Here is a 13,323-nt window from a genome sequence, read left to right on the forward strand (position 1 = left end):
GAATTCATAGTACATGCCTGGATCTACTGATTGCTTGCAATGAAAAATATAAAAAGGGAAGAAAACTAGACAATTGAAAACTAATTTTAATAAACAATTTTAATATTTAAAATAAAAACTCAATAAGACATTATGCTAATGGACACATGATTTATAAATCACTGTTACCGAAAAATCATATCCAAATACCCAAATAATGTTAACAATAAGGCCATTCGCATCCCCGTCACCCCTTTATATTGAAATACTTTGTATAAGTTCACTGCAAATGTATGCTTGGTAAATATCCACTTTTTGTCTCTTCAATGTTGTGTGTAGCCCAGCACTTTACCTAATGCAACCACTATTACGAGAATTCAGAAGAGGGGTTAAGGAAACAAGTGCAAACTGTGGAGTCCCCTTTTTAGATAATTGACAAAATATCTGTTTGCACAAGGCTTTACCACTGATTTTATTATAAGATAAAAAAAAAATGCTGACTAATACAGTCTAACATGGTTTCCATGTCGTAAGTATCCATTGTTTAAAAAATCAGCAGGGGGAAAAAAACGTAGAAAATAAGAAATCCGTTAATGCTTTTTGATGGTTGGAGAGATGTGTGTCCATATGTAATGAATCCGTCATGTTTTCAAGATCTAGTTGAGCTTTACGATATGGTTGGTGCTGGAACCCCAGGGGTAGCCTGACGAGGTAGGTTATACATGACTCCAAGGAACTGGTCAGCAATACGGCCAGCTTCCCTCAATCCACTCAGCAGAGCCCCGTGGACAGTTGCTGGATAATTTCTAATTGTGTGTTCACCCGCAAAGAAAAGGCGCGGTATAGGCTGATTGATAAGAAAAACAAAAATGTTTTTTTACAGACCAAAATATTAATAAAATAAAGAGCATTCTTATACAGTTGTAAATGTTTACTTATTTAAAAAAAACAAAAAAAACAATGTAAAGACTGACTTTTACTACAAGAACCAGTTTTCCATGTTAACACATTTTACCAATATTACAATTTCTTGTATAGCATTTTATACAGTGCAATAACAGTGCTGTTTACTTAATGGAAATACTGAGGAATACAGTAAGTATTTTCCTTTAGCCTTTTGCTCCTTCTACATCACTGGTTCCCCAACTGTGGGGCTAAAATAGTGCTGTATGAGATATTCCAAAAAAGTCAATTAGGGGTAGAACTGGGGTGAACATTTATTTTCTATCCCAGGTATTCTTGTAAAAGAGAGCTGTCAAACTGGCAGCGTGTGGGGGCTTCCTGCTGTGGCCTAAAACTTTCACTCTCATATAACCTTTTCGCTCAATAAATATTTCACCTGCAGCTAAAGTCTGTTCCCCCTTGCTGCCCTTCCTTCCACCTGCATAATAATGTCAAAAATTAAATATTTTTAAGGCTCATTTACAAGGGTAAAGGGTTAAGGGTAAAACAGGCAACTTTTTTTTTTTTAATTACCCCAAATGCACTATTTTTTTTCCATACAATTCCAATGTAATTGTGGGCATGAGGGGGTGTCTGGTCAAACTGCACGAGTTGAGTCAAGAAAATTTAGACTTTTCAGAGTCATGATGCATCATTTCCTGTGCTTGGCATCAAAAAGACATCTGTGTGCGATTCAGAAGGGTTGTGTCTTTGGTGCAAGTACATTTAACTAATGGTGTCAATGTACCTGCATCTTGCCTGTATGTAGATAAATATGGAAACAAAATCCCTGCTCTGCCTATATTAATATGACGAAGAAGGTAACTACTGTATTTTCAACGTGCCTAAATAAATATGGGGGCTGCTGTGTCTATTCATATATGTATTTATTTAAAAACAACACTGGCTTTAAGAAGTTGTAGGTTCCTTTGTTCTGGTCTGTATTCCAACATTTAAAGGGGTTGTTCGCCTTTAAATTAACTGTATATTGTTGAGAGTGATATTCTGAGAAAATTTGCAATTAGTTTTCATTCTTTATTATTTGTGGTTTTTGAGTTATTTAGCTTTTTATTCATAAGCTCTCCAGTTTGCAATTCTAGCAGTCTGGTTGCTAGGGTCCAAGTTACCCTAGCAACCACACTGATTTGAATAAGAGACTGAAATATGAATAGAAGAGGACCTAAATAGCAGGGATGCACCAAATCCAGGATTCAGTGCGGGATTCGGGCAGGATTCATCCTTTTTCAGCAGGATTCGGATTTATCTGAATTCTTTTGCCAGGCCGAACCGAATCATAATTTGCAAATGCAGATTAGGGGCGGGGAGGGAAATCGCAGGACTTTTTGTCACAAAACAATAAAGTAAAATATTTTTCCCCTTCCCACCACTAATTTGCATATGCAAATTAGGATTAGTTTCGGTATTCGGCCAAATCTTTCCCGACCGATTCCAGGGTTTGGCCGAATCCAAAAGTGGATTCGGTACATCCCTACTAAATAGACAGATGAGTTATAAAAAGTAGCAATAACAAAAATTTTGTAGCCTTACAGACCATTTGTTTTTAGATGGGGGTCAGTGACCCCCATTGTAAAGCTGGAAAGAGTCAGAAGAAAAAGGCAAATCTTTCCAAAATAAAACATGAAGGCCAATTGAAACAAAAATAACATGAAAGACAATTAAAAAAGTTGCTTAGAATCAGCCATTCTATAACATACTAAAAGTTAACTTGACGGTGAACCACCCCTTTAAAGGAGTATGAAAGGAGTATGAACATGACCATATAAAAACACGAGGCTAAAGGTCATGGAACTCCGAGGTAACTTCTAATATCCTCATATTTTGCAAGTGGGGGTACTTTATTTATTATAATACACACGTTTCAGTTAATCATGTGACAGAAATGACATCAGAACTCACCGTTTATAAGGATATAATTTACGATAAGATAAGATATTCATGGCTTTTGTGTATTGTATATAAATATTTGTCAGTACATGCCTAATCTTCTTAGATCCAAAGTCCAGAATTACAGAAAAAGTTATACTCCCATAAAAAAAAATATCTAAAAAAAGGCATGTTTTAATTTAAATGTAGTAAAAAGCAAACGTGCATTTGTTTAAAAGCATCTATTCATAGAAATAACACTAAGGGGCCGATTCACAAAGGGTCGAATATCGAGGGTTAATTAACCCTCGATATTCGACTGGGAATTAAAATCCTTCGACTTCGAATATCAAAGTATTTTAGCGCAAATAGTGCGATCGAACGATAAAATCCAACGATCGAAGGCATATCCTTCGATCAAAAAAACTTAGGAAAGCCTATGGGGACCTTCCCCATAGGCTAACATTGAGTTCAGTAGCTTTTAGATGGCGAACTAGGGGGTCGAAGTTTTTTCTTAAAGAGACAGTACTTCGATTATCGAATGGTCGAACGATTTTTAGTTCGAATAGTTCGATTCGAAGTCGTAGACGAAGGTCAAAGTACCCCAAAAAACACTTCGAAATTCGACGTTTTTTTACTTCGAATCCTTCACTCGAAGTTAGTGAATCAGCCCCTAAATATACTTGAAAATCCACAAGATCAGACAAAATTGCTCCATGCTAATTTGGAATAGTTTGTCTATTGATGAAATTTACTAACCTGTGGTGCACCAGGAATGGCAGGGCCAGGAGTAATTGGCTGAGCCATTAAGTCATAATCATTTCCTGAAGAACCAGCAGCTACGTATGAATAAGAACCTCTGGCCCACGGGTCAGCCCGCCAGCGGCTGACAACAGTTTCTTTTGGCTGCAGGAATAGAGGTTTAAATGTATGAAATAGCTATATAAAAAAAGGACTTTATTTCAATGTAGCAGTCACATCTGTTTCAAACCTAGGTTTTTCGGATGGTTGCAAAAATATTTGACACAACAATATCTCCTACCCTAAAGTAGCACTGTTATGTTTACTTTTTCCAAAACCTCCACGGACCCACAGGAAGATGGCATTGGCAAGATGGGTCGTGGCTTTCTGGTTGGCCCCCAAACTATCTTTACTATAATTATACCAGAGCCAAAACATGCATTACTTTACAGAGGAGATTAGAAGACATCCTGTATGCCCACTCAGAGATATGTGGTACCCTTGGGACACTTGCAAAATTACTACAGACACCCCTATGGACTGAAGTTATGCCAAATGAAATAATCCTACCTAAAATGCCTTTTGTCGATACGATTTAAAGGGGAACTCCACAAAAATATAACTTAAGCTTTTTGAAAAGTAAACATAATTTCAAGCAACTTTGCAATATATATCATTTAAAAAATATGCAGACTTTTCATGATTTTTAATGGTTTCTGACAGTCCCCTAAGACCAACCCCCTGCTCTTCTGCTGATCTTTCAGACTACTTTGTTGAGCTGGCTGACTACTGTTATCTTGTATCAACAGCCAGCTGTCCTTAGCCTGCATCCTCCAAACCCCACAATTCCCTGCACACATGATTTCAATAAGGAACAGAACATCATGGTGCAATGCATTGTGGGTTATGTAGTTCCTGCATGCTGTCTGTAAGCTGTGGAGAAGTTGTTACAATTTGTAACATCTGTGTTTTAGTCCCTCCTTCCCTGCCAGGATTTTAAATGATGCAGAAAGAGAAGAAATGTTAAACAGCTGAATTTCAGCATAGTAAATGGCATTTATTCATACTTTTTGAAACAGGTAACTGTGATGGGTATATTAGGGGTTTCTGTATTATGTGGGCCTCTTTATTAAATTTTGGTTTGGAACCTGGAGTTCCCCTTTAATTATTGCACTAGTACTTTCACATCAACACATTTTGAGGATGTAAAGTCCAAATGTTATTGTTTCTCCGTAACCTTTTTCTTTCCTTTCCTTTAACTCTCTCCATTTTTATTTCCTTTTTCTTTTGGAAAAACGTTAAAACTTGTAAATATATATATATATAAATAAAGAGCTCTAGCAAGGCAATCTTCAAAAACAATGTTATACTGACCTGAGGAACAGCACTGCTTCCAAATATCCCTTTGAGGATGGCCAAACAGCGTCCAACAATAACATCATCACTGATATTTTCCATAATCCCTGCAGCTTCTCCTGCTACCAAAGCCAGCAATATTGGTGCTGTTATCAAAAAATAAATAAATAATTATATATAACATATATAGCTACATCAAAAAAAAATGACATATATAGCTATATCAAAAGACAGATCCCCCTCTAATTGCCAACACGTTGAATAAACATTTGAAAAAAAACTTAAAGCCTTTTATTGGGTGCCAGTTTTATCAGAATGAATTCCTTTTTTTTTTTTTCCCAACTGGTTGAAAAAAAAAAAAAAAGGAATTCATTCTGATAAAACTGGCACCCAATAAAAGGCTTTACGTTCTTTTTTTTACTTTAGACCTAAACAGATGAGTATTTGCCCAAACTTCTTATTAAATGGACTGCAGAGCAGGATTATGCTAAAGTTACTGTAACCAAAAAAAATTAAATAGTTCATTAACCTTTGTAGAGATTCCAGAACAAGAAAAGCTCCCCCCTGCTGGCAGTGGTGCTCCCAACATGACCAAACAAGTTTACAGAGGGATCCCAAAATACTCTGTCAAAGCAAAGAACCACCTGAAAAAGAAACAGAGAAGGTAAATTTTAAATATTAATATTTTAGACTTGTTTACAAGAACATGAAAATCTTGCTGAATTCATCACAACATAAACAAAAAGAACATAGCAGAGGGCCACTATTTGTGGCATATTGAACAATAATGTTTAGCACAGGACTAAAACTATTAGGGGGTTATTAGTCCGAATTTATCTCAATGTTTTCTGCTACAAACTCTGACTATAACCACTCTGGTTTTTATGCTTATTTATTATTACATTTTCCCGAAAATTTGCTTTGTGGGAAAAAATCCAGTTTTCACGATTTTTTTTGGAATTTTCATCCAAAAACTTGAGTATTGCACGAAACCAAGCGCACATCAAAAAATCATTGGGACTTCTCCCATTGACTTATATGCAACCTCAACAGGTCTGAGATCCCGGACTTTCAGATTCAGACTTTTTTATTCTCGGGGGTTTAATAAATTCGGAAAAATGCTTTACATTTAGATTTGCCTATAATGACGTATAGGTATAGAATCTAAACAGCTATGTAGATTGGCCTGCACTCCTTTCAGTTAGCCAGGAGCAAGTCAGACCAGGGATCTCTGCCGAATTTCCTCACGCATATATCCAAAACACAACAATATACAGACGCACTCTGGACTTGTATCAAAAAGTTACACAAGTCTTACTTTATTGCTCTTCCTCAGGACAAAAGCCATAATAATGTAATGTAATTTTTGATACAATAAGTCCAGAATTTGTTAGTATATTGTTGTATTTCAGGCATAGGATTGATTATTCAGAATGCTTAAGACCTGGGGTTTCTGGATAAGTCATATTTCTGTAGTTTGGATCTCCATATGTTTCCTTAAAAAAAATAATTATATAACAATGAAATAAACCCAATTTGATTGTTTTGCCAATACAGGTTTCTGCAGTTTATTTCAGGTCAAGTACAGGCTATGTTTTATTATTATTAAATTAGAATTATTTGCTTAAAATTGACAGGAGATGGCCTTCCCGTAATTCGGGATAATGGGTTTCCAAATAAGGGATCCCCTACCAGTACTGCAAAGCTCGATGACCAACACTTGCATTACAAACTGACTTAAAGCCTGTTACTTACTTGCGTAACCTGTATATGTAAAGCCTACACTGGACAGTTATATTAATATGCACTATACTTAAAAAAAACAAGCTTACCACAGGAACTAAAGTGAAAGTAATGAAATTGTTAGTTTGACAATGAGTCTTGGTTATTCAAGGAGGGTATTTGTCAATGATATAATAGGAATAAAACAGAGAAATATCAGAGCAGTGTATGTTGACGAACACAAAGAGCAGGTATTTTCATTTCAAAGAGGAATGTAGGATACATCAATATGAAATAAAATTGGTAGATCACCTTGTTGAGGTTTCCAAATCCCATTCTTTGAACAGCTGATGTCTTCCACTCTGGGAGTGGGGGTACAAACTGTACCGCTGGTGGTTGTTGTTTAAGTACTCCCAGTGGAAGAGTACAAAGGACAGCATCACATTTATATATGAAAGTCTGGCTTGTAGACCGAGTGTTAACTGCTATAACTTCACACCCTGTAAGGGCAAAATACAGAATATGACTCAGTAAACAACACAAGTCAAAAAATAAATGTTCCAGGGGAAAGAAAAAATTTGAAAAATAGCTATCCCTCCATCTTCAGCCTTTTACTTCAGTTCACAATCTAAAGATTTTTTTTTTTCTTTTTTACATTGTAAGGCTATAGTAAATGGAGCGGCACTTTTACTCAAAACTATCAGCTTTACCAATACATTTGCTCCAGATCAGACCTATTACTCTCAGGTGTGAGCCCTTGCATTGGTGTGGAGGCAGGGTGTAGTTTAACTGTAATCTGTGATATTTCCAAAAAGAATGGGTTCTTATAATATTAACCAGAACTAATTTGGAACAATCCACAAAGTAGATGAAAAAGACAATACATGGCAGTGTACCTGAGTAGTAAATACATACTCACAAGCAGGACTATGAGTAGAGCATCCCATTCTATAGAGCACATAAACTGAATATATCCAGGCCACCCAGAGTTTCTCTTCTTCCTTGGGGGACTCCTCTTTAAGTGGAACCCAAGTGGAAAAATATCTAGTCCCTAAACCCTACACGCTGGTTCTTTACTAGGCAACAATGTCATCTTACAGGCACTTAATCATAGGTTATCCTATGATTAAGTGTCTGTAAGATAAGAAACGCGTAAGGCTGTATCCTTATGTACTTAATAAACTATTAATCATTTTACAAGTCTGTCTGGAAGATTGGTCTTTGAGGTATGACTTCTCGTACACAGACCGTTGCAGACCCAGAGATCAGAAGAAGATAAATACCATCATCACCTGTTATATTAACTGTAAAAAAATTTAAAATCTGTAACATAACGCATATTGAAAAGCTGCTAGGAATTACATTTTCTTTCAATACACAAATTTTTTTTTTAGAGTGGAGGCCCCTTTAAAATGAACATCAACTCATAGCATGTTGCCCCATGACATACAGTATCTGCACAGAAATTGTAACATACCTGATGCTGTGTATCGTACTTGTCGGACTGCAGTATTTAATTTAATGTCCAGCCCTTCTGCTAATGCCACAGGAACACAGGAATAACCATTTCGGACTGTTAGGTGGCTGCCTGTGAATTCAAAGTCATCATCCTGTTTAAAAAAAAAAAAAAAAAATTACAAAAAAGCATTAAACCATGACTAATTCACATAGCACAAAAAAAAAAAAAACTAGATCCTTTGAAGAAAAAGGTTAAAGACGTTGTCTTTACATCAATTAATATAGTGTTGATTTTTTTTTTTTTTACGATTTTGGAGGAGTCTGTACTCCTCCCACCCATATAGAATGGAGATTTTATGGGACCTGATGTATAGTTTGAGAATAACTGCTCGGTATTAGTATAAGCTGCATCAAAGATCACATCCGAATCATTTATTGTACAAGAAAATCTTCCTGTCTGACATTTTTTGCGCAATTATTGGAATAACCACATGTAAAGTATTTTTGTGAAGCTTTGTGGCCCATAGAAAAAATTCCCAGCAGGCGACATATGTCTTGACTCTAATAAAGACTTCTGTGTTATAGCTATACAGGAAGTAGAAACAGTAAGATGAATATCAGGAAAAATACCTAAGTCAAGTTTCCTACAAAAGTAAAACTTTTGTTATTTTTTTAAAACTGAGACTACACAAGTACCACTCTTTATACCTATAAGGAAAACTTGTTTTGTTCCATAACAATAAACCTTTAAAGAAAGACTATACCTCCAAAATGAATAGCTAAGCAACAGATTTATATTATATTAATTGGCATATTAAATAATGTTATCAAACTGGAATATATATTTAAATAAGCATTGCCCTTTTTACATCTTTTCCGTTGAGGGCCTGTTTTATAATATTCTCTGTGCTGCCTCAGAGATCACCTGACCAGAAATACTGCAGCTCTAACTGTAACAGAAAGAAGTGTGGGGGCAAGAGACAGCGCATCGTCCATTAATTGGCTCATGTGACCCTACATGTATGTTTTTACACAATATATTTTTATAGAGACCTACTTTGTTCATGGGGTTAGTTAAGCAATTATCTCATAATAAGGACTACACACAATTTCACTAAGCCATCACCCCTATTTTTGGGTTTATTTAACTATTTATCTCACCAGCCCTCAATCACTCAAGGTGGCGAGGCTTGAGAAAGGGCAGGAGCCCAAACGTTGCCTAGTCTTTGGCACAAAAAAATAGTTTTTTCACTATTTAGAAGTGCTGCAGAGCCATTTCATGGGTCACCTTCCAAAACTCTTTCAGTTGATTTCAGATAGTTTGCCAGAAATAAAGACTCTGGAATATTAGCAACTATTGTATCAATTCTAACATCTGCCTTTAATGAAAACCAGAGATTCTACTCAGCAGGGACAAAGATAAGAAATGTATCAACGAAATGTTTCAATTTAGCACAGTTTACAGGGTCGGCGACCCCCCCCCAGAGCTGCTTTAGTAGGTGAAAAATGAATCTTTAATATTAGAAAAACACCAACACATAGAAAATGATTGGAAATAGTCTTTATTTCTGGTGAACTATCTGAACCCAACTGAACTGGAAAAAGTGTTAGAAGGTGAACAACCCCTTTGAACAATAAAAAATGGAGAGAAACCAGAAAACACTTTTTTCATAGGGGGAAAAAACCTCAAATGTTTCGAGATTTATTAAACCCTGATGCTGCTAAAAGTCAGAGTAAAAAGTACTCCATCTCAAACCTTCCAAGGTCATGTAGAAGTCAATGGCAGATGTCTCTTTTACAAATGGAAAATATTATGATCTGCGCAGGTTTCATACAATAATCCAAAAAATGTGTTTGTGTGTTATTTTTTTAAAATTCGGATTTTTTAATGATTCTATTGACGCATCAGATTTTGAGAGTAAATTTATTGATAAATATGGTAAAAATGTGCATGAGAGTTTGGTCAATGTGGTTTTAAAGCAGAACTAAACTTTAACTAAAGAAATAAGCTAGAAATGTTGTAACATTATGTTTTGGGCTTCTGCACTAGCACAAGGCAACCACAGCCCTTTAGCAGTAAAGATATGTGTCTCCAAAGATGCTCCCCATCTTCCTTTCTGCCGATTCACTGCACATGTTCTGTGCTGCTGTCACTTACTGAGCTTAGGGACCAACTCACAATATACAGTACACATAGAATAGAAATGTCACAATATAAGGCTGATTAGTAATTAATACAAATAATTACTACATGGCAGCACAGAAACCAGTGCATTAGCATCAGAATGTAATATAAGGTGATGCTACAAGGCTAATTATTATAAACAAACCTCATTTTCTGCTTAATAATTTGAGACGACCCCTAAGCTTAGCTTCTAAACAGCTGCTCAGAGCCCACTGATCATGTGATTGTTGAAACTTTAGGCTGGTGCAATAAGTTTAGTATATACAATACAGCTTTTTTTTTTTTAGACATATTCACTTGTAGGGTTTAGTTTTCCTTTAAGAAAATAGGGAGAAATTTTGGGGTTTTAGTAAATAACTCCCTAGGTTTAATATTACCTGGTCCCAGTGCTTCAGAGAGAGGGTTGAGAGAGGGGTTGCGTTAGCAAACTCTAAGTTTGCAAAATGCCAATCCAATATCTGTCTGTCTCGAGATGACAGGTAAACATCACTAGGTAAAGAAAAATAATAAATATAATGTTAAAGGTTTAATAAACAATAAAGATCAATAGATTATAAATATAAAGAGGTTGCTTAACTGTTCAAGTGCAAAACTGCTATACATTTTTTTGTATTTGCCTAAAGAATCATTATAGTGGCCAAGCTTAAAGGAACAGTAACACCAAAAATTTTAAGTAAATGAAAATATAATGCAAAGTTGCCCTGCAGTGGTATAACTGTTGTGTTTGCTTCAGAAACTCTACTATAGTTTATATAAAGAAGCTGCTGTGTAGCCATGGGGGTAGCCGTTCAAAGCTAGAAAAGGCACAGGATACACAGTTACATAGTTAACTCGGGTTGAAAAAAGACGAAGTCCATCAAGTTCAAACCCTCCAAATGATAACCCTGCATCCATATACACACCCCTTCCTACTTTCATTATATATACCCATATTTATACTAACTATAGAGTTTAGTATCACAATAGCTATATCTATGTGGCACTGTATCAAATGCTTTACCAAAGTCTAAGCAAATCTCATCCACTGCTATCCCAGAATCAAGGTCCCTGCTCACCTTCTCATAAAAAGAAATTAAATTAGTCTGGCACAATCTCATAGTATTATGATTTGCTATGAAGTCCAGTATCTTATCCTTTATTAACCCTTAGAAAAGCTTTCCTACCACTGACGTCACCACTGACGTCAGACTAACTGGCCTATATGTTCGAGACTGAAGAATGGGATCCCTTTTTGAATAGTGGCACCACATTAGCAATTCGCCAGTCTCTCGGCACCATTCCAGACCTCAATGAATCCTGAAAAAATTAAGTAAAGAGCTTTGGCAATCACAGAGCTAAGCTCGCTAAGTACCCTGGGATGAATACCATCTGGCCCCAGACCTTTGTTTATCTTAACACGTTCTAGTCTCTTTTGAATTTCCTCATGTGTGAACCATGAATCATTAGTTGTATTACTGGAATTGGGACTATCATTAACTGGTTCCTCATTTGTGTAGGCAATTTGTTTTTTGTTTTCATCAACCAACTGACCCCCCTCTGATATTAAGGGTCCCACCCCTTCCTGCTTAATTTTTTTACTATTAAAATATTTAAAAGATAATTTTGGATTATTTTTACTGTTTGCTGCAATATACTTTTACATATCAATTTTAGCTTGCCTGATAGCTTTTTTGCATGATTTATTGGGGTCCTTGTACCTTAGAAATGATTCAGCTGTCGTAGCTCACTTGAAAGCCTTAAAGGCAAGTCTTTTCTTTCCCACCTCAACACCAACACTTCTACATAGCCGAAAACAGATAAGTTCTATAGTATACAATGTATGTATCTGTTATCTAGTGTGTATCCTCTGCTTGAATGGTTGTCCCCAGGTTTACACAGCAGCTTGTTTATATAAACTATAGTTGTGTTTCTATAGCAAACACACCAGTTCTACCAGTGCAGGCCAACAGTACATTATATTTTCATCCCTTAACACTTAAATTAAAGCACCTGCACCTGTTACACAAACAACTAATTTAATGAACATCATTCAGCCTTAGTCGTAAATTTAATGGAGCTGTCAAAAGTGTCGTTAGTCAGGTTTAACTGCTGCTTAAACCAGAAAATATGATGTTTTTAAAAGGGCATCCCTACTCAGTACAAAAAAAAAAATGGAGAGCAAACTGATGCTCTTGCAAGCTGTCAGAGAAGGAGCTGCCCCCCCCCCTCCCCAGTACAGAGGCTTGTATTTGCCCTACAGTTGTAACCTGTGCATACCTTATGGAGATCAGCATAGAAGCTGTAAAATGACCCTGCAAACTGAATCTCAGCATTTAATCTCTGCTACATTGCTACAGCACCAGAAATGACAGGGGCTTCCTTATCAGATCAGCCCATGTCTGCAAGCCAGAAAAGAAAATATAACACCAGCTGAAAAACAGCAAATATATCAGAAACCACTAATTAAAAAAATAATGTAAACTACAAGTGCTCAGAGGAGGGCTCAAAAATTCCATTCATTATCTAATTAGGTTTAGAACCCATTAACAGAAGAAGTTCAAATGTTAGCACTGGAAAGTGAGGTGATCCCTCTGCCCTTGTCGAAACTTTCAAAGGGAACAGTCTCCAACTATTATATCCCAACCCCCTCATCTCCATTGACTATTAAGATTTCATACATCCAGTTCATGATATATCTAGTACAGGTAATTCTAAAACAACTGGACTTTCTGAGTAATCATTGAAGACATTTCACTACTCATCCAAGCAGCTTCTTTAGTTCAACTGACTGGTATGGAAAGTCCTCGGCATATAAACTCTTCCACTAATCCAATCACAATGACATCTCAGATGCCGACATCAGGGACTCACCCCTTGTAGCTTACGCCTGGGTCCCACCGTAAAAGGTCACAGAGTCAACAAGATTTTACAAAAGGCCCAAAAATATCTACTTAATGAACGGGTCAGACAGATCAACTTCACCATCGAGGCCCTTAAGCCAGTCTGGCAAAACAACTACTTGATGTAATGCTGGAAAGGGTGGTTGTTTTTGTGGAACATGCACAGATGGCCCAATA

General features: G+C 36.3%; 1 protein-coding gene across 1 annotated transcript in view; it reads right to left on the minus strand.

Moving 5' to 3' along the window:
• Window positions 1-81: 81 nt before the first annotated feature.
• Window positions 82-13,323, minus strand: part of kdm1a.S (lysine (K)-specific demethylase 1A S homeolog) — a 29,941-nt gene continuing 16,699 nt past the window's right edge. The window contains exons 13-19 of the mRNA XM_018249584.2: window positions 10,645-10,756; window positions 8,102-8,234; window positions 6,937-7,124; window positions 5,432-5,546; window positions 4,921-5,048; window positions 3,565-3,711; window positions 82-826 (exon numbers count right to left, since the gene is read on the minus strand). Coding sequence (XP_018105073.1) covers window positions 647-826; window positions 3,565-3,711; window positions 4,921-5,048; window positions 5,432-5,546; window positions 6,937-7,124; window positions 8,102-8,234; window positions 10,645-10,756 — 1,003 coding nt within the window. The 3' untranslated portion in view covers window positions 82-646. The remainder of the gene's footprint in view (window positions 827-3,564; window positions 3,712-4,920; window positions 5,049-5,431; window positions 5,547-6,936; window positions 7,125-8,101; window positions 8,235-10,644; window positions 10,757-13,323) is intronic.

This window comes from Xenopus laevis, chromosome 2S (genome assembly GCF_017654675.1).
Source record: "Xenopus laevis strain J_2021 chromosome 2S, Xenopus_laevis_v10.1, whole genome shotgun sequence".
Lineage (NCBI taxonomy): Eukaryota > Metazoa > Chordata > Amphibia > Anura > Pipidae > Xenopus > Xenopus laevis.